The sequence below is a fragment of the Amblyomma mixtum genome, chromosome 3 (genome assembly GCF_055824585.1).
Source record: "Amblyomma mixtum isolate Tamu chromosome 3, ASM5582458v1, whole genome shotgun sequence".
Classification (NCBI taxonomy): Eukaryota; Metazoa; Arthropoda; class Arachnida; order Ixodida; family Ixodidae; genus Amblyomma; species Amblyomma mixtum.
In genome coordinates, this window is record NC_143014.1 from 168,483,906 (window position 1) to 168,506,528 (window position 22,623).

Sequence of the window (22,623 nt, forward strand, 5' to 3'; positions counted from 1 at the left end):
AACAACGTACTCTTTTGAAACTGTAATTTTTTTAGACACCCAATGTGCATTTCATTTCCATTTTACTGACAACCTGCAATGCTACTAGGTGGGTGAAGCACAGCTTGGGGAAACAGTTTAACATTAAGAGAACAATTTGTTGTGTTGTGCAAATGTTATCGCACGCATTATTTCAGTGGGGAAGGCAGCGGTGGCCTAGTAGTTTGAGCATCTGCCTCGCATGCAGGAGGTGCGGGGTTCGATCCCCAGTGCCGCTGGGTACCCACCGGTGATACAATGGGTATGAGCTTTCCCCTGACTGGTGCTCGGCTTCTTTCGGGTGAAATGCTTGAAAAATGGGTCTTTGACCCCACCTTGAGTAGAAGAAACAACCTTGTGCCATGGCACTCTTTGGCCACAGATGACCTTATGCCATAAAAATTCATCATCGTCATTTCTGTGGGTCCTTCAACAAAAACTGCGTGTGTGGCCAGGAAGTGTAGTTCGACGTTAGTAGGCTGCAAAGTATTTTTTTAATTCTGTTTTATATGGCAATAGCTAAGATTTCTTCTCCAGTTGAAAAAAATTGCAGTCGTTCTCATCGTAGAGAGTAGATGTAAGCATTAACTGCTTTGTAGTAGTGGTGTAGCACTGTTTAGGATGGGAGATAGTAGTATTGGTCTCTATTCAGAGACAACACTTAGGTGCCCAACACGTTGATGGCCTGCTACACGAGCAGGAGCTGTTCATCTTCACCTTCAGCTCCAAGCCAGTCCATCCAGGTCCCGACAGTGTGGGAGGGGATGGGAAAGCAACCTGATTGCACAGCAACCAGGCAGTAGAAGAGACTGTGGGAGAAATCAGCATAAGGGGCAGGGCAGTTGAGACATGAAGGATCACAGCGGGAATTGTACGTATAAAGCCGCGTAGGTGTGGCAAGAGTGTCGAGTTATATCTGTCGAAGGCTGTGAGCCTCCCACATAGTAAGACCAGGATGAGGATCGGGTAGAGTTTACGGTCAAGGCAGAGAGCTTTGTAATACTCTTGGTGGCATGATGGGACAGTCTTGACCCGTCCTCCGAGGGCCTGGGCAAGAGGATGAACGATGCCCGATATGAGTTTCACAGGCAGGCTGGTTAACAATCTTATTGTCGTCAATGTCTATGTGCCCAGGGTTCCAATGGAGGAAAATGGGGAAGTCTGCAGCAACGCAAGTGCGACCTCAAGTTCTGTAGACAGATGTAATGGGATTGTTTTGATTGAATGGCACGAGTGGCTGCCTGGGAGTTAGCGTAGATGGTATAATTAGGCACATGTGGGAGCAAATGAAAATGTTGAGTGGTGTTAGTGGTTACGGACGGTGCCAGCCACATTCTTAAAGGGATAGTGAACAAAAAATTTGCCTCCGCGACTTGCCATAATGGTAGCTGTGGCGCTGAGAGTGACCAAAACAACACTCTTTTGAAACAGATATGAACAAAAAGTAATTATTATAATGAACACTTATAAAACCACCGGAGACCGCCGCGGTGGCTCAGTGGTTATGGCACGCGGCTGCTGAGCCGAAAGACGCGGGTTCGATCCTGGCCGCGGCGGTCGCATTTCGATGGAGGCGAAATTCTAGAGGCCCATGTACTGCGTGATGTCAGTGCACGTTAAAGAGCCCCAGGTGGTTGAAATTTCCGGAGCCCTTCACTGCGGCGTTCCTCATAGCCTGAGTTGCTTTGGGATGTTAATCATTAAAAATCAAGCCACCATACCTGGCGGCCGTCTGTGAAAGCTCTGTGACAATACGGGATGTGACGTCAACCCTACTTGTCTCAAGCTACCTCTGGCACAGACTCTATGAAAGTGGACACGTTTGACGTGCTTTTGCTTCGTTGTACAGTCCATTTCGTTTGGCTTCCTTATGTCCACACTTCAAGATTCTCTGCGCCTGCATCATTGTGGTTGTATACTTTGGATGGCTACTTGCCTGATTCAGTCAGAATGAACTGAAAATCCTCACTGTCTGCAGTGATGGTGAACCAAAAAGCAGCATTTCGCAGAAATGGTACGGGTAGTAGCATCTTGTGCCCACCAGAGGAACGAGTGCTTCTCGCTTTGGGAAGGAGCAAGCTTGTGACGCTTCGCCTGACCCGCAGAAACCGCGTTTATATCTGCCTTCTTAATGTGATACCTCACCTAAAGCACTATTTGATCTTTTGGAGTTGTAGCGCGTTCATGTAAGGTTTAGTGTAAATGCTTGTAAGCATAGCACTAGATGGGGAATCCTTAACTGCACACTGCGAGCCAGTTTGCCTTCAGCCAGATCGTAGCCAGGCGCGTGCTGAGTGTGGCCTGGTGGCCGTTCACAAATCATGAAAAATATGGCTATCCGCTCAAAAATAACCGGTAGGATGGCTGCATACTTTAGTAATTGTTTCTTATGAATGAAAATGTGGTGCTTTCTCAGTGTTTTCAGATTTTTATTCAGTATCCCTTTAAAATTGGTCTCATCCTGGTCATGCCATGCCACACCGCACTGACCTCATTGAAGTGCAGAACAAGCTAGAGACACGCATGCTTATGAGTCAACGATACTACAGGCCTGTGTAGCCAGATACAGCTATAACATCCGCTGTACTTTATGCATGTGGGAGCGCACACTTTCCTGACCACCCCCTTTCAACTGCAGGTGGTCCACCTGCCACGGCTGCTGGGCAGATTGCCAACGGTGGGCGGGTTGCCACCTGCCCACCATTGGCAATCTGCCCAGCAGACTTTATGGCCAGCTATACCATACGGTATAGCTGGCCATAAAACACCGTATGGCCGTGAGTGGGTTTCGAACCCACGGTGAGTAAACAGATCAGCTTCGCTGGCCACTTCATTAGACCACAAAGTCATCACCGTAGCCAAACATCCTGCTTGTTTAACTGGCAGTCTCTCTCTCACGCTCTACTTTTGATGTCGTCGTCCTGATCAACTTCCACCTGTGCGCAATGGATCCAGAGCACACAGCTATCGCATTGCCCTCTTAAACCAAACTCTAAACTGAAGTGAAAACTAAAGTGTGAGCACATATAATTCGCATTTTGGCTGACCATGCTAAATTGTCTGCAGTTTTTTTATGGACACCCAATGTCTTATCGCATGCAAGCAATGAGTAAAGCAGCAGCAGTCATCATCGTCATCACCATCATCATCCTGATTACACCCACTGCAGGGCAAAAGCCTCTCCCATGTCTCTCCAATTAACCCTGTCCTTTGCCAGTTGCGACCACCGTATCCCCGCAAACTTCTTAATCTCATCCGCCCACCTAACTTTCTGCTGCCCCCTGCTACGCTTGCCTTCTCTTGGAATCCACTCCGTTACCCTTACGGACCAGCGGTTACGTTATTCTTAAGGACCAGTGGACGGGAAGTGTAGGAAAATTTTCTTAATGTTCTCGCTCCAGTTTGGCATGATTCCTGGACAGTGTTCGCCTGAGTTTGCTGAGACCGAGTGTCAAAAGCATTTCATGCTTAACAGTTCACTGCATTCCCTGTGGCCAAGCCCTTTTCTGAAAGACCACTTCCTCCACTTCTTCACTGACACCTTCAAAGCTGGCAGAAGTGTCGTGGCAGTTCTTATTCATTAAGGTATTGTCATGTTCCCCAAAATTCATGCAGAGGGTCTTTCCCAAACTAATCTCAAATAGCTTGTAGGCATACTCTTCTGCTGCGCCATTTAGTTTCTCTGGATAAAATAAGAAGCAAGACAGCATGAAAATATCTTTAGATAGAAATCGTAATGCCTAATTCACAAATACAACTGTGCATTGCTTTGTGCAGATCCACATGCTGCGTGCTGTGGAACATACACTTCTGTTCCACTGCAACGCATTGTACACATAGCGACCATGCACAAACCGTGTTGCTAAAATGTTGTGACTTGGACTTAATTACCAGAATTTGTCAGATGGCCTTTCCAAGCATTGTGTAATCATTTTCTTTTTTTTTTTTTTTCAAGTTGTTCACTTTTAAAGTATAGACTCCTAATACCCCTGTCAAGCGGGCAAGTTAAGTGCACTTAAGGAGAGTGTACTTCGCTGTAAGTACACTTTGCCGCATCTAAACGACGCAAGTGGAGTGTCACTCGCGGAAGAGTGCACTCCGCTGAAAGTGCGTTCACGGACCACACTTTGCTGGCCGAGTGCGTAGCCTCGACGCCAGCGGTTCCAATGGTACAAAATGTATAGTGCATAAAAAGTACTTACAACTTTATTTTACGTGCTATAACACTGTTTTCAGAAAAAAAGTTCCTTGGTTATAGCTACAAGCGAAGCAACAAAACAAGTAAACGTGATCAGATGCAACATCGCTGCCCGCCGCCATCTTGTTTGTTGTCGAAATTCTGGATAGTCTTGGCTGGTCTTGGCTTTTCTTCTATTTTCATTTTTTTTTCAATGTTAAAAACTGCTGAACCTCGTTTTATTTGCGCTATCACGTTAAGCAATCAAATATTATGAGTCTTTTTTTCTTTTCCATCGTCCTATTCAGAAATTCCGCTCATTTTCTGTCGCCATTTTTTTTACTATGAGTGCACTTTGCTTTCCCGTTTAGCACTGCGTAGCCCAAAGTGTCACTCGGGATGCCGAAGCGCACTCTCCGTAAGTGCACTTAACTTGCCCGCTTGACAGGGGTATAATTTTCTTTTGTGTGTCTTCTTCTTTGTAATGATGTTTAAGGCATTGGTGTGCATGGATTATCACGTGGTAGTTGTCTATGAGTGGTAAATAATTTATATTCAAATTTCTCTGTCATGCTGTTTCGTTTTCGACACCCAAATGATGGTTGTGACGTCAAAGTTGCATATAGGTCACGTGAGACATGAAAAAGCAGTGATATAATCACTACTTCATCATTTTAATTAACTACAATGCTAAAGCCAGCCTGCTCCAGGAGTCAGAATGACAACGAATGAAGAAGAAGCGTTAACATTGCAGTTTTTTCATGCCTGACATGACCTGTATGGAACTTTGACGTTGCAGAGCTGTTGAAACCGAGGCTGAAACAGCATGAGAACAAAATTTAATTATAAATTATTTAGCGGCCGTAGGAGAATACCACATGATGGCCCATGTATAGTAATCTGTTATGGACCACTGCAAGGAAAAAGAACTTGCCACGAAAATTAGGTGTTTACACTCCTTTACTATACTCTTTTAAAGTCCTGTGGCTGGCTTGAAGTTTACATTGTTTGTGACTGGCTTCTGCATAAGCTACATAAAATTTATTGTATGAAATGGTCTGCATTTTTGTGGGATCAAGTTATGAAAAGTGAAGCTCACAAAAAAGTAGTTGAAAGCAAAAGGACATGAAGTTGGTATGTTGTGGCTTGATGTCTTTTCTTGTGTTTTTTTCAAAATTTTTTTCTCAAAATAGGAATTTTAACTCAGAGAATAGGTTGCAACCATGCCAGAAAAACTTTCAAATGTAATGCTCATAATATGAGCAGGCAGGGCATTGCCCATAATCCGAACCTTGCAAATAGGTTTTGATGCCATTTATTTTAAAGCATTAACTGCCATATTTTGTAGCATCAGTGCATCATGGTAATGCAGGGAAGTACAAATGGAGAGTTTCTATCACTGGCTCATGCAGTTGTCTGTCTAGGGCAGAAGCACTAATCACGGTCTTGATAACTATGTTGGAGGGGGGCTACTACAGATTCAATGGGCAGTGTTGCGCTTGTACTATTCCACCAGGTCACGGGAGAGGCGGAGAAGTCACAGTCGAGAGCGCCGACGCCGAAGTTCCCCTTGCAGCCGGAGCGATGTTCGGCAGCGTTCACGGGATGAACCAAGGCAGCGTAATTCCCGCAGGAGCCAATCGCGTTCACCTCCTCCACATAGCCGTCGCCGTGACTCATCTCGTCTTAGCTCGTCTCACGCTGGTGTGGCTTCAAGTTCTCACTCCTCACGAAGACGAGAGCGACCTTCAGACAGGAGGGGTGACAGCCGGGAAAAGAGGCGGAGAAAGGATGAGGTGGAAGAGAAGGAGAAGAAGCGAAGTAAAGGCAGGAGTAGCCCCAAGGAGACAGGAAGGACACCTCCAGAAGAAGGGTGAGTTAATGGATAGTGCAGATGGCTTAATGCACTACAGCTGCAGGTGAGGGATTCCATAAGGAGAGCTGCTTAGGGTTATTCATAATTGCTGCACTGGTTTTTTTTTATCCCACCTTAAAATTTCACGGCACTTCTAGTCAGCTTATATGGCATAAATTAACCAATGCTACATGCAGCTAGACTTCAAAAGCAGATGTTTGTTTTGTGCATTTTGACTTCATAATCTGGTTCAGGTAAAGAGGCTTTTTATTTGTTAGTTTCAGCATTCTACATTGCTTGAGTTACTGACTTGTGGGTGGGTTCTTACATTCAGTGGACGCGGGCAGCACCCAAGAGGTATGATAGTATAACATAATGCAGTGTTGATTGGTTCAGCAATGCAGACTCTGGTCTGGTATTGCACTTCTTTAAAGGGATATTCATAAAAAAAGTAAATTGTAAAAATGCCTGAAAATCTTCATGGCCATGCTGCCTTTCCGTTTTGACAAGTAAGATTTTGTAGATTCAGTACTACAAAAGTATTGTTGAGTGTGGGGATGAGGCACAGTCTGGATCAAGTGCCCTTTCTTGGGACAGGTAGTGGGTCAGTAAGTCCAGGAACCTGTCAGTGCCCACATTACATTTGTTTTGGAATGCAACTGTGTTGCATGGTTGGTAGCAAGATCTTTATGAGGAAGGGAAGAGTAGTGTTGGTGCTGACATAGCATTCGTTGACTTCTTAATGTCATACTTCTTGGAAGTGTCATTATGCTGGGGGTCTCCAAAATGAACACGAGGACACACCCAAACTTTGCTCCCATGCGCCTTCCTCAGGAGTGATGATTGTATGGTGGCACCCATCTTTGGGCATCTTTGCTATGAGGAATGAGGCTACGTGAGCTCTTCACGCTTGTTTACCTCCTGTGCAGGGATTTTCATGCCTTCTTCTTGACAGAGTGCTTCCTTTTGTCAGAGGAAGCCTTCTGTGTGTCAGGAGAGTTCCCTGTTAAGAAGCAGAACAGTGAAGGGGCTGTCCGTGGATATGAAAGGCCTCCACCAATCTCTTCTCCACGAAAATCTTCTTGCTACCAAGAGTAACAGCTGTGGTGACCATGGCGCATTCAGGTTGCAAAACAAGTATGGTTTGCCTGCTGTTTGGTTTGTGGATTTATTGGCCTTCTATCTGTAATCAGCTGTTGTCTAAAAAAAGCCGATGGTGTTGTTGGATAAGCAGCGCAGTTGTGCAGTTTGAGGCATTGCTCCGCTAGCTTACATGCTTCTGCAGACAGGGAAGCATCACCTCTTTGCCACCTTCTAGCTAAGCACTGTTCACTATTGTCACCTTCTTAGGCAGTTAGTCAGCTAAGGGGAGACAGAGGTCTTAAAATGTAAATTTTTATTATTAGAAATGTAGTAAAATTAGGCGTGTACATGAACTTCTTCCTGCTGTTTCCAAAAATGTAATTAGTCTTGATATACCTTGATAGTTCTCACATTATAGAAAAATAAATCAAGCTTAATTAGGTATTTCTTGCAGGTTGTTAAGACACTTTCCCTCAGTATTTCTCTTTTTGGTTGTGATTGAAATGTAGGTGTAGCCAAAGACCTGCCATGCAGAGCTGTGCTATTTATATTTTTATAGAGATACATCATCATGTAAAAATGTTTAATTATGTGGAAACTCCATAATTACCAAGTATAGTTAAGTGACATCATTTTTCAGAAAATTTGATATGTTCAACTGAGACATAAAAAAAGTAGCATTGCTCCACAGCTCAGTTCTTTCTGAATAAGATTAATTGAAATTGCACCATAAAAACATAACAAAAACTTCTGTAAGGCTAGTCATATTTTTAAAAAAATGCAAAGCTGAGAAAATGGCATTTGAAGTGCGCATGCCAATCATTCGGAGGTCGTTGTAGAGGCCTCAGAAAATGGCGAAATGTGGATGTTCCAAGTATTTCCATATTCTGCATTTGTACATAGTGTGTATTGCCGTTTTACCCTTATCCTTTCTTCCATCGCTCCGCTCCCCCCTTTCTTTCTGTCTCCCTTTACTCTCCCTGTCGTTTTTCTCATGCTAGCTGCAACTCAGGTGCTTCAAGTTTCGAATGGCAGATGCCGCAGCTAGAAACATCTTTTCCTTCCATTGTAATTTTTATTAATGAATAGCCACTAACAACAACAACAACGTTGCTAGAGGATTTCACAATAGTGAGCAATACTAGTATGTAGGGACAGGCACCAGCTTTCGAATAAGTCTCATATCACGGCCATTGGGGACCAGGTTGTTGGAAGCGAAGGGCGTGAAGTGCTGTCGCATTTTGCTCTCAAGTCACCATTTTGGTGCTTCGGAGGCGTCAAGTATATCCATTTCTTGAGATTGGTTGACTGAGATTGCTGTCATATTTGGCTCTAGAGTCGCCATTTCGGTGCTTCGGAGGTGTCAAGTATATCCATTTCTTGAGATTGGTTGACTGAGATTTTGAAGCTTTGTAGGCAGGTACTTCAGAGTGTACTTAATCTGAATATGCCATTGAAAAATCAAAATTTTTGCTTTCTGTTTATAACTTCAAGACCCGCTCTCCCATTAAATAGGGTAATCAACCTCATGTAGTACACCAACTAGAAACTGCTCAGGGGCGTCACGAAAAAGTATGTTCTGGCTACCTCTATGATTGAGCAGCAGTTCGATCGCTGCCATCAACATGCAGACCAGATGATGCCGCGCCTTCGCACTCAACCCAAAGCGACAAACTAATGATAGCATGTCAGCCTTGATCTTAGAAGTAAATTTTAACTTCTGTTTTTGTCCGCCAGCTATCTCATTTAACTTCAGTCACTCTTTTAATGATGATAGCAATTTCTTCTATAAGCACAGCTCCAAGTACTGCCATTTGTTTGTTAAATTGCTGATAAATAAATTGTTCAGGATGACAACGTTCGAAATTTGACCGCCGCGGTCGGGATCGAACCGCGGCGGTCGAATTTAGATGGAGGCAAAATTCTAGAGGCTCGTGTACTGTAATTTCAGTGCACGTTAAAAAACCCCAGGTGGTCGAAATTTCTGGAGCCCTTCACTACAGCGTCCCTCATAGCCTTAGTCGCTTTGGGACGTTAAACCCCTGTAAACCAAACGAAACCAAATTTCTGGAGCCCTTCACCACTACAGCGTCCCTCATAGCCTTAGTCGCTTTGGGACGTTAAACCCCTGTATACCAAACGAAACAAAAACATTGTGATAGACTTTAAGTTACATTTAACCACGCAGATTTGCTACATTAAATCACTGAAAAAAGCCAGTATTTAATTCATTAAAAATAATATTTGCCTAAAGAAAACTGAAACTTGCATTCTGAAATAAAAACTGAAAAGTCCAACCCCTTGTTATAGGTGAACCTTTGGTCTCACTGTTTCCAAGGAAATAAAACCAGTAATTGTGTTGTTGGCACCAGAAGTGCTTGGTAAGAATGTTTGTCTAATTGGCATTCAGCTTTGGCCTTTGAGCTGTCATATGGCTGATTGAAGTTTGATGCAGCCTCGCCAGCTGAAAAGCTGCTATTTGAAAGTGCTCGTGGCGCAGTGGTACAGCTGTTGAATATGAAAAGGACAGTAAGGCAACTAGCTAAAAGGTCTGTATAGTTGAGGTGCCATAGGTGGAGACAGTGATGTTACCAACTGAACATTTGAAACCAAAACTAATAATTAGATAACATGGTCCAACTCCAGAAACAATTACCAATGCATGTTGTTCTGAAGCTTAAAAGTGCCTGATTGTTTCAACAATGGTCTCTCTCTTTCTCTTTGTGGTTAGTGAGCAGTCAGAGGATGAGATGGCTGCTAACCAGGAGCCCGAGCCAGATGAAGCTGAGGAGGAAGATTATCTTCTAGAGTCAGCACGCTGGATTCGCAGCAGTCCTGCTGAACTGTACTACCAGCGAGATGAAAAGGTGCTCATTATGATCAAGGCCAGCGCCTCAACCTGCCTTTTAGGCTTTGGCAGCAGGGAAGATTTTGGGTGAAAAAACTTGTGAACACTCCTGACTCTGTGTATGGGTCAGGTTTTTCGCAATACTAGTATGACTAATGTGGATTTATTAACAGCGTGGTTAAATCAGAATGCCTATATATGATGGACTTACATGTATAAGCAGCTTAAAAACAGTAAACCTGTCATCTCGGGCAGTTTGTTTCAGCACATCATATTTCTGAATTTTAAATTTTGAAAAAGCTGAAAACAAATAAGTTGAATGACTAATCTTGGTCTCATCTAGATTATCTTGAAATGGATGCAAAATTTTGAAATTCATGTGTGCGATCATTTGCTCTACACTTATCACTCATAAAGATAATCTTTCTTAGCCTTGTCCCTTCTTTTTTATGCAGTCATTCCTATGGCAATTCCTTAGTGCAGTAAAATTATCAGCACACTTCATTAATAATCTTTGCTATAAAAAATTGACCCGATGGTTGCCATTGTGTAACACGAGATTCAGTGACAGCTGTTGAAGTATATTTGTTTTGCGATATATTGAGGTAAAGAAATAAGAGAGTGACATGCATACTTCACTCACTAGGTGAAGCAGTGCACTAGGTACATTCGTTCTTTGACTAGCACTCCTCTCCAGTTCACTGTTCCAGTCGCGCACTGCCACCGCCGCTGAGTCTCTCTTCGAGCGGCACATTTCACAGTCCATACTCTCGCACCTCCTTCCATGGTAGCCACCCTCTGGTTGCGCATTCCTCCACTCTTGCCATACTCCCCTCCTTTGATGGTAACCACCTTTGAGTTATGCATTCCTCTGCTCTCTCTACACCCTCCTCCTTCTATGGCAACCACCATCTGCGTGGTTCCCTGCAGAAGCCTTCCTCCGGTTGCGCATCCCTCCACTCTCACCATACCCTCCTCCTCCCACGGCTCCTGTGCAAATAAGCTTAGGTTGCACATTCCTCGGCTCTTGCTTTAGCCTCCTTCCCCCATGGTTCCTATGGCAGACAGGCTCCAGTGGCACATTCCTCGCTCTTGCCATACTCTCCTCCTTCCACAGTAAGCACCCTTCACATGGTTCCCTTGCATAGTGTACATGGTAACCACCCTCTAGTTACACATTCCTACTCTTGTCATATGCTCCTCTTACCATGGTAACTACCGCCCCGCCGCGGTGGCTCAGTGGTTACGGCGCTCGGCTGCTGACCCGAAAGACGCGGGTTCGATCCCGGCTGCGGCGGCGGAATTTCGATGAAGGCGAAATTCTAGAGGCCCGTGTACTGTGCGATGTCAGTGCACGTTAAAGAACCCCAGGTGGTCGAAATTTCCGGAGCCCTTCACTACGGCGTCCCTCATAGCCTAAGTTGCTTCGGGACGTTAAACCCCAATAAACCAAACCAAACCATGGTAACTACCCTCCTGCTACGCATTTCTCTGCTCCATACACACCTTCCGCGGTAACCACCCTCCGGATGGTTCCCATGCACTGTGTATGTGGTAACCACCCTCTGGTTACACATTGTACTCTCTCCATACTCTCCTCCTCCCACGGTTCGATCTTGTGGAAAACAGGCTCCAGTCGCACATTGCTCCCCTCTTGTCATACTATCCTTCTTCCATGGTAAACACCCTCCAGATGGTTCCTGTGCACTGTGTACATGGTAACCGCCATCAGATACACATTGTTATTCCCCCATACCCTCCTACATCCACAGTAACCACGGCAGCCACCTTTGGGTTGCGCATTTCTTTGCTTTCGCTGCACCCTACTCCTTCCACGGCAACCACCCTCTGGGCGGTTCTGGTGGCAGCCAGTCTCTGGTTGCACATTCCTCCACTCTTGCCATACTCTCCTCTTTCCATGGTCAGCACCCTTCAGATGGTTCCTATGCACGGTGTACATGGTAACCACTGTGTAGTTACACATTCCTAATCTTGCCATACCCTGCTGCTTCCATAGTAGCTACCCTCCAGATAGTTCCACTGGTAATCACCCTCTGGTTACGCATTCCTCCCCTCGTTTCATACTCTCCTCCTTTCACGGTAACCACCTTCGGGTTACGCATTCCTCTGCTTTCGCTATACCCTCCTGCTTCCACGGCAACCACCGTCCTGTCGCACATTCTTCTACTCTTGCCAAACTCTCCTCCTTCCATGGTAACAACCCTCTGGATGGTTGCTCTGGTAACCACCCTCCGGTTACACATTCGTCAGCTCTTTCCATACTCCTTCCATGGCAACCACCTTCGGGTTACACATTCCTCTGCTTTCGCTGCACCCTCCTCTGGAGGGCAAAAAGCTGGGTGAGTTGGTTAGAATTCATACTGGAACAGCGCATGAGATGGAACCAAAGAACAAGGCAAGACAGACACGGAGCCGTGTTTGTCTTGCCTCGTTCTTTGCCTCCGTCTTTCGTGTTGTTTCAGAATGAACACTCTCCTTCCACGGCAACCACCTTCCCGGCGGTACCGGTGGCTGCCACCCTCTGGTCGCAGATTCCTCTGCTTTTGCTATAATGTCCTCTTTCCACTGTGAAAACCCTCCGTATGATTCCCGTGCGCGGTGTACATGGTGACCACCATCCGGTTACACATTCCTACTCTTGCCATAACCACCCTCCCCACCCTCTGTAACTGCCCCCTGTAACCACCATCTTGAGTGGTTCCCGTGGCAACCACCCTCCAGTTGTGTACTACTACTACTACTACTACTACTACTACTACTACTACTACTACTACTACTACTACTACTACTGCTACTGCTATTACTACAGTAGAACCTCGTTGATGCGTTCCTGGTTTATATGGTTTCCCAATTTGTACGGTTATAGTCGTGCGGGAAGTAAAAATATCACATGGAGTTACACTAGTTATATTCCACCCGCCGCGGTGGCTAAAAGGTTACGGCGCTCCGCTGCTGGCCCGAAAGATGCAGATTCGATCCCGGCTGAGGCGGCTGAATTTCGATGAAGGCGAAATTCTAGAGGCCTGTGTACTGTGCGATGTCGGTGCACGTTAAAGAACCCCAGGTGGGCGAAATTTCCGGAGCCCTTCACTACAGCGTCCCTCATAGCCTGAGTCGCTTTGGGACGTTAGACCCCAATAAATAATAAGCTAGTTATATTCCAGTTAACACGTACCCGGGTAAAACAATTTCCCGGCTACTGCATTCAAAATTTCGACTAATTCTAGTTGTATAATACATTTTGTGATCAACTGCACATGTGGAAACATATGAGTGGGGCGAGCCTTGGGGGCATGAGATATGAAGAGCTGGAGTGTAGCGGCACTCGCCAGCCATTATGGCTTCCCTGCAGTGCCTAATTGAAAAAAGGCGAAACATAAAAGAAAAAGAGGCGGTGCATTGACATACGAGAGGGCTGTGTCAGGGGAACGCAGCACAAAGTGTACGAAGGAATGTGGCGAGAGTCAGCCTTTCTGCCAGCTTCTCCACAAGGTGCAGTGGCGTAAGCAGGCGAAGCATTAAAAAAACTCGGAGATTCTGGCTTGCCATTGATGGACCGTATGCATTTAGTGGTTATGGTACTCAGCTACTGACCTGAAAGACGCGGGTTCGATACTGGCTGTGGCATTTCGATGGAGGCAAAATGCTAGAGGCCCGTGTACTGTGAAATGTCAGCGCACATTAAAGAACCCCCGGAGCCCTCCACTACGGTGTCCCTCATAGCCCGAGTCATTTTGGGACCCCCATAAACCATAAACTCTATTTGCCTGTCAAATCAACACAGTGCCAACCTTGTGGTGTTGTGGTGGCTGCAGGTCTCGGGGCTTGTGACAGGAACAGCCAAGCTGCGTGCCCTGCAGGACAAGTTTAGACATGATCTGTTGGAGCGAGCAGCACGGGTGAAGAGCAAGCAGGAGCCCTACAACCCTCCTCCACGCAAGAGCAGGCTCTGCAACCCTAAGTCACATCCTAGTGAGTGAGCTCCTCATGTACTGATTAATTATAAGCATGTGTTCTGCATGTAAGGAGATGAGGTGCACATGCTCTTTTTTGTTAATGCTCAAATGTGCCCTTCAACATAAGTGAGTTATATATACACCCACCGTCAAAAGTAAATGGAAGGGGGCTTTGTTGAAAAAAATGAATTCCGTTGAAACCAAAGCATAATAATCGAGATTTATTGGTGCGCTGTGTAATTGGCAAAATCACAATTAGGGTGTATATATCTGTTCTAAAATGCATGAAATAAGGATGTCAAAATAAAATTTGTTTGGTAATATTGCCTTCCATTTACTTTTGAATGCACCTGTACATATGTAGGCCTTTGTCGGCTAGAAATGCCAACGAGGCCCGGTATTGAGGCACCTGGGTCCAGATTCTTGTGTCTGGTGGTCGGCTAGGGTGGTAATCGTGGCTGCCGAGGTGTAGCTTACATGCCACCCAAAGTCTGCGGCAAGTTTTCAAGAAATGATTTACTGTCAGAATAGGAGTTTGTGGTATAAAGGAGGCCCTGGCCACAGGCGTCAGTGGAGCACCCACCTGGATTCTCCGCAGCGTTACGTCCTCTCGGCAGTACACCGCCGAGAAGGTTGCATCCACACGGTGGAATTAAAGCACGCATGGAGCGGCACAGAAATCGTTTATCATGCAGTACGGTGTCTCCTTTGGATAGCATCAGCATAGACAGTGATATATCGCTTGCAGTGGATGGGTTGTAGTGGATGCAGTAGATGGGATTCAAGTCCACTTGCACCTGAATGTCTGGTATGTTGCTTTCAATATGTGAAAGGTGAAGAGTATAACTGCCATCCACAGTTTTAGTGTGTTAGCACTTAAGCCCGGACTCGGCGATTTAGCCACTGTCTGTCTGGCTCCACCTGCCCCCTAGGTGGCAGGTGGGCCATCTAGGTCACTTAACTTAACCGCTGCACTGCGCCAGTAGTGGTATGAGGACTCACTGGAATCTGTTAATGTAAAGTAGAGAACGACCAATTCCGCATATATAGGCATTAACCCATTAACATAATTGCGTCATACCCTTAAGGCAGAGCTTAAGTCCAATTTTTCCAATCTTTGTCTGAAGCCTGCTTGACCGTGAAAACCGAGCCTCGAACTGAAACTGAAGTGAAAACTGGGATGCTAGCGCACCTAATTAGCATTCGGGCCCAACCAGGCTAAATCGTTTGTCATTTTTTCTGTGCCGTCATACTGTTGCCAAAGTTGAGTGTCAGAAAAGAGTGAAGCTGCTCTGTTGGCTGCTGGTAACCTCTTTTCGCAGATTTTTCTGTTGTTTGAACCCTCACCAGGTGCCATCTAATTGGATCATTTGTACACATCACACGGTTTTATTTATCTGTTTTCATCATAAGTGGTCTCAAACGGAGGTGGCCGCCACGGTGGCTCAATGGTTATGATGCTCGGCTGCTAACCAAAAGAAGCAGGTTTGATCCCGGCCACGGCGGTCGAATTTCGATGGAGGCGAAATTCTAGAAGCTCGTGTACTGTGCGCTGCCAGTGCACGTTAAAGAACCCCAGGTGGCCGAAATTTCTGGCTAAGCTTTTAGCAAGAACTGTGTTGCAGGTGTGGGTTGATGCAGCAAGTTATAAAGAACCAGGGAGATCTCTGCTAACCTGTGTTCTTGGTGCAGTTGCTAGTACCGGTACAAGCGATTCCTCAAGCAACGAGTCTGAGTCAGATGACGACAATGCCATGGAGGAGTTGGAAGTCAAAAAGAAGCACCCTTACCGTTTGCACCAGGAACTGTGGTACAATGACCCTGGAGAGGTATGTGGATGTGCTGTGGAAACTCGTGCACTTGAGCTCAGTTGTGTGGTGACTGTTAAGTGTTTCTAGAGGTTACGTTGTATTTAGTTCACTATTTCATGCGTGAAACGGAGTGGTTATTGTTATAGCTCCTGAAAATAAACAAATGCTTGGGTACGTTTTTTAGAAAACAGCAGATAGTAAAGACGACTTTGCAATCCGTGGTGTTAAGTGTGACCAAATGATTTGGGCATGAATTTCACTTATGAACATTTAGTGTTCAGTATTATTATGGAATGTGTAGTAAAAGGGCAAAATACCATATATATTCATTTATGGGCCGTTCCTGTGTAAGGGCCGCACCCCCAACTTTGCAGCCGGTAATTAAGTAAGAAAAAAAAAAGTGAGCCAAAAAAAATTGCTTCGTGTGTGTGTAATCTTGCCCACATAGTAGGTTACTCTGGGAGGTGGCAGATGATAACTGCCTGCAACACTCAGTACGAACATGCACACATGGTTCTACATGCCTTACTCTTCCTGGAACAGTAAACATGCAGCACTTCAGCGCTAACTCGCCTTGTGCGCTCGGCATACGTACCAGAAAGGACAAAACGTTACGTTGCACAAAAAACTAGAATTAGGAGTACTCATGCTAGCGGCGTGTTTCCTTGCAGTGAAGTTTTGCCCGCCAGGCTTGAGCACCAGCGGAATACATGCTGTGGTAGCATGCCGTTCATCTGATGTCACTAAGCCTAGCGTGTTTCTTATCGAAGCCGAAGTGAAAATTCTTTGAATCTAGCCACTCTTTACAGTAAACGGTGTGACCTTGCTACCAATTTACCATCACTCAATAACCTCACATTAAAATGAACATATAATAGATTTCCGCAAGGCCTTCGACAGTGAAGCGTGTGGAAAAGCAGGCCTGGTGAACGCCACGTCACAGTGACAGCCGTGGGTTGCACGTGTCGCACATCACTCCAAACCATCAGCCAAAGCATCATTACTGTCAATCGAGCACCAGATCTCCGGAGGATCTTGATCCTAATAGTCATGCAGCATTTGCCAGTAAATTGATATAGCGACATGTTTTTACTTTATGCAGTTAAAAGGGGCTCAGAAACACCTTCTGAGAGGAGTAAGTAAACTTGCGCAATCACTAGTTTTTCTCGTTATGAACACCTGAGCCAAAATAATATACTTTACACGCAGCAGAAAACTCACAACTGCGTGTGAGCCGCCGCGGTGGCTCAGCGGTTATGGTGCTCGGCTGCTGACCCAAAAGACGCGGGTTCGATCCCGGCCGCGGCGGCTAGAATTTCTTTGGAGGAGAAATTCTAGAGGCCCGTGTACTGTGCGATGTCAGTGCACGTTAAAGAACCCCAGGTGGTCGAAATTTCCGGAGCCCTCCACTACGGCGTCTCTCATAGCCTTAGTCGCTTTGGGACGTTAAACCCCATAAACTAACTAACAACTGCGTGTGAAAGTTGGCAAGTCCGTCTCAGCCCTTCTCAGCCAGTCATTGCTCTTCCCACTTTTCCCATAGCTCAGGTTAGCACCACCACCACATCGCTGCCTACAGCAACTAAAGGAAAATGGCACTGGTTCAAGGAACCCACTCACTCAATATATTTGAGCCTACTGAAGTGTGCTACCTACTGCTTTGGCCAGTCAAAGAAGTGAACTCAACACCCAACCATCTAAGAATGTTTGTGAATAGCATGCTAGCCACTGCTGCAGAAGAGTGAAGAAGCAGACTGAATTCCCTGCCTCTGGGAATGTTCCCACTGCGTATACTTCTGCCTGCCCTTCACAACTTGGGACAGCGATCATTGTCTCGAGTGTGCTTCATGCCCACTGACTTGTGTGAATGTGATAGTATGGGAATTGCTGCCTGCCTTATTCACTCGCAAATGCTCATTGTCATTTTTCTATTCATGATAATATAACTGCATTCTGTTCATGATGCACTGCGCCACCATTGCTACCACCACCATTTAATATTAAAAAACCTTAAGGTTTTTTTAATACTTTCGCTTGATAATTGGATAGTGTTGTGTGGAGTTTTTTCTCTGTTTTGCAACACATCATGTTTTAAAGTGCAGCTCTAAACAGTTCTAAAACAGCAAAAAACAGGAAATTGAAACCAAAGGCTGCCTGGCTGGAGGCGGTGCTTTGCATGGTACCATTGATGATGGAACATATTTGGCAGTACTTTTTTATGCTTATGGAATGTCTAAAATAGTCTTTGCAAGCTATGGCTTCATTAATGACTGACACATTTGAGATGACTGAATACGAGCCCGACATTTTTTGAATGGGTTTCAGTGTGCAGATAATGACGTCACAGATGCAATGTTACCCACAGAAATTGCCTGAACTGGGGTCATGAAAATTGCCCTCTTTATAATTGATTTTCACAGGAACGAGCTGCTATACTGTGTGATTTGGAGGGAACAGTACAGATGGAGAGGAGAGTTTTGCAGTAAAAGTTTTGTTAAGAAAAATGAGTTTCAAGTGACCACTGAAAGTTTCCTTGAAAAGGCCATTGTCTGTAAGGAGTGCTTACAAAAAATGGAAAAAAAACTGGAGAAGAGTAGAACCAAGAAAAAGTTGAACAGCGATATTCCTGTAGTTGAACCTAGGTGCCATGTGCACTTGAGAACTCGGTCTTCTACTTAAATTCACGTGAAGAACGCAAAGTACCTTTGTCTTTTTTTGTTGCAGATGAATGATGGCCCTTTATGCCGATGCAGCCCTAAGGCTCAGCGGTCTGGAATTCGGCATGGAATATATCCAGGCGAAGAGCCACTGTCTCCTTGTGGATCCAACTCCAACAACATTGAACGCCTCCATCATTATCGCATTGTGGTCACTCCACGCACAAACTTTACTGTAAGTAATGCAGCAGATGATTGCTACTGTGGCTTGTGTGTGCAGTGTGTCAAAGCTAATCGTAGAATTCTACCTAGGTGTTAACTTTGGGAGCTCTCGCCATATCACTTTGCTTATCAAGAACAGTGCAGTGAGGGGCTAGTTGGTACGACATTTGGCCGACCTCTCCTCCTTTTCCTCTCATTAAAATTCCTTCCTTTCTCTCTGCTAAGAACAATAAATAACTGTGCAAAAAGGACGGAACCGAAGAGGAGAAGCACATGGGACGAGCGCAGACTAACAACTGGTTTATTGCACCAATGCCTCCTTCCTTCAACAACAAAGCGCAAGTGCACCAACCACACAAAGACAAAAATCGTAATCGCCTCTTTAACCCAAGACATGCCAACTTCTTGTGGCACAATTATATAGACACCTCACTAACACATTTGTCAGGCCTTAATCTCGCAATTTCTAAGGCTGTAAGAATTTCGTGCTCTTTCTTTTCTCTCATGCGTTCGAGAACCATTCCTGCTGAAAAGCGAAGTGCATTCTTGGCCGTCATGCTTGCAGGCCTTGCCTAGATGCTGCCCCTGTGAATCAGCTGGGGAATTCGCATGCTCTAATAATCTAATGTTCATGCAGGGGCTTGTTTGCCCGACATACATCCTATCTCAGCTCAGCGGAATCTCATAGATTACATAGATTTGTTGTTGAAGGAAGGAGGTGTTGGTGCAATAAACCAGTTGTTAGTCTGTGCTCGCCCCGTGTGCTTCTTCTCTTTGGTCCCATCCTTTTTTGCGCAGTTATTTATTGTTTTTAGATTGCTTATTTACCCCTATTTGTATTTGAGAGAGATAGGCAGTTAAACCTGCATATAACGAAATCGAAAAAAGTTCTTAATTTTTTTAACCTGCAAATTTTCATTACATCCAGTTTTCTTGTGAAAACTCGAAAGGACTGTGCTGAAGGGAAGCCAAAATTACAAATAAATCTGCTGAAATGGCCTAACCAAAAATCACAGTAAACCCCCGTTGCTCAAAGAGAGAGAGATATTTCGTGATCACATTGATAACGCGAGTGCGGCAGCAGCTGTCACCGTCTCTGCCGTAGCCCGCGTATCAGCGCTGTGTTTGTCCTCTTCTTCCCTTGGCCCTGTGCTGTTGCGCTGCTTCACTAGATATAGCCGCATATTCCACTATGTGCTGGTTAGAGAGAGGGGGGAAGGTGGGGGTGTCAGAAGCACCTGCCTCTTTCTGCGTGCCGTTTCCCGTAAAAACGCGCCCGCACGCACGCACGTGCACACACACACGCACGCACGCACACACACACACACACACACAGACAGACAGACACAGACAGACACAGACAGACAGACACAGACAGACAGACACAGACAGACAGACACAGGCAGACAGACACAGGCAGACAGACAGACAGACAGACACAGACAGACAGACAGACACAGACAGACAGACAGACAGAGCCGCCGCGGTGGCTCAGTGGCTATGGTGCTCGGCTGCTGTCCCGAAAGACGTGGGTTCGATCCCGGCCGCGGCGGTTGAATTTCTTTGGAGGAGAAATTCGAGGCCCGTGTACTGTGCGATGTCAGTGCACGTTAAAGAACCCCAGGTGGTCGAAATTTCCGGAGCCCTCCACTACGGCGTCTCTCATAGCCTTAGTCGCTTTGGGACGTTAAACCCCATAAACCAAACCAAACACACACACACACACACACACACACACACACACACGCACGCACGCACGCACGCACGCACGCACGCACGCACGCACGCACGCACGCACGCACGCACGCACGCACGCACGCACGCACGCACGCACGCACGCACGCACGCACGCACGCACGCACGCACGCACGCACGCACGCACGCACGCACGCACGCACGCACGCACGCACGCACGCACGCACGCACGCACGCACGCACGCACGCACGCACGCACGCACGCACGCACGCACGCACGCACGCACGCACGCACGCACGCACGCACGCACGCACGCACGCACGCACGCACGCACGCACGCACGCACGCACGCACGCACGCACGCACGCACACACACACACACACACACACACACACACACACACACACACACACACACACACACACACACACACACACACACACACACACACACACACACACACACACACACACACACACACACACACACACACACACACACACACACACACACACACACACACACCTGGCTCTTGGAAATTGACTCTGGCTTGCCAGTCTCACATTGGCGGCACTCTCAACCACAGTCCCCACTTCTGTAGCACGTCTGCTGTCAGCACCAGAATCATGCGAGCAATTGAGCAGCAGTGTCCTGTTGTTTTGTGCTGCTTTTGGACATGAGCTGTTGTGGTGCCACTTGGTGTGACTCTACAAAAATGAAAGCTGTGGAGGCTGCTGCGTTTGCAGCAAAGAGGCGCTGTCATTATTCACAGTTTCAGCTATGAGAAAAAATTACTGCACTTTCCATGGCCTGCCAAGTCAGGGGTCATGACTGTGGTGCCACTGTGAGGAGCAATCAGGGGTGAAGATGTGAAGCAGAGGTAGACTGACAGGTGCTTCACATAAGGTTTTATCTTTGTTCCTCCCTTGTTCTCTGATAGCCGAGCTTGCAGTTTCTTCTTCTTTTCATTTTTTTCGGTTGGTATTGAATGGATTCTATGGGAGGGTTGGGGGCGTGGACTTCTTTTCCCTCATCATACCCGAAGATTTCTTGAATGAGCTGCTCCCTGAAAGCCAGCTGATAAAATTTGGCATTTTAGGCAAGCTCTAAAACATCAGGATGGATGAAATAAGTTTTATCGATGTGGTTCAAAAGCCAGGACACTTTCCAAGTCTTGCCAATAGATGCTGCCGCCACTGAACCATCTGGGTCCGTTATGTGCAAAAAAAAAAAAACAAACAGAAAAAGTGAAAAACCAATTTTGAGAAATGATTTTTGATGGCAGAGGGCCATAATAGATTATTCTAATATTTCAGTAGAGATATAGTCATGGCAGGTCAATGATTCCAATGTATATGATGATTCCAATGAACATCAGCATCGCCAACAGATTCACATCTTCCCATGAGCCGTCACGCCGAGCGTATGTTTGCCTACTCAAAATCTTCATCCATGCATACTTATTAGTGTTTCCGCACACGGTCTTCATCATTTCCGCCGTGAAAAGCATAAAAAAAAGTCAAGAGGTCGAGCGAATCTCCGAGCGCCGCTCCGCAGCGATGTGCCGATATGGACACCTAGCTGTCGTCTTGGTTGAAAAACGCGACGCGACCTTGAGCATTTGGCAAACTGTGTTCGCCATACGTTGTGAAGACCCTGAAGCACAAAAATAAACCACTCTCATCAATTACAAACCGTATGCACCGCAGAAAACACACACCGAGCGAAAACAGAACTTGCATGCAAGTACTCGCTGACGTTCCAGGCGCCCGAGGCGAAGTCTCACTGTCGAAACCGAAATCCGACGTTTGTACGTTGTTGCCCGACTAATAACCGCTGCTTTCATCGCAAAAAACGAAACCGAAACCGGCCGACGTGCTCGGTGTCAGCTTTCGCTTTTGAGGAGCGCGCGGCGATGCGGACGCCATTTTCTCCGGCTGATGCTGCTGCGGCTGTTCAAGGTTTTATTTTTCACGGCGCCCCCTCATGTCGAAACACTGAAACCAAGGCTGCAATCGAAAGAGCAGTTGTTGAACTCGCTAACTAGATGGCGGAGCACGTCCATGACGCTCCAAAATGAGCTTTTTTGCGTGGGCGATTTGAATCGATCGTATGCAAACGATGGCCTATGGCGCGGTAGCGAAAGAGTTAACCTGAACACAGTATAGGCACCAGGTATGACTGGCAAGTAGCATGTATGGATTGGGCAACCCAAAGTGTAGCACGGGCTTTCTTTACATTCTTTGGTGCTTCTTGGGAATCGGCAAAGATATGGACT

At 46.1% G+C, this 22,623-nt stretch overlaps 1 protein-coding gene across 5 annotated transcripts in view; it reads left to right on the forward strand.

Annotated features, from left to right (window-relative positions):
* The window catches only part of LOC149352649 (ribonuclease 3-like), a 136,183-nt gene that overhangs the window by 23,674 nt on the left and 89,886 nt on the right, over positions 1 to 22,623 (forward strand). For all 5 annotated transcript variants that reach the window (XM_089581849.1, XM_089581850.1, XM_089581851.1 and 2 more), the window contains 5 exons: positions 5,712 to 6,068; positions 9,865 to 10,000; positions 13,818 to 13,974; positions 15,651 to 15,787; positions 18,494 to 18,661. In XM_089581849.1, coding sequence (XP_089437975.1) covers positions 5,712 to 6,068; positions 9,865 to 10,000; positions 13,818 to 13,974; positions 15,651 to 15,787; positions 18,494 to 18,661 — 955 coding nt within the window. The remainder of the gene's footprint in view (positions 1 to 5,711; positions 6,069 to 9,864; positions 10,001 to 13,817; positions 13,975 to 15,650; positions 15,788 to 18,493; positions 18,662 to 22,623) is intronic.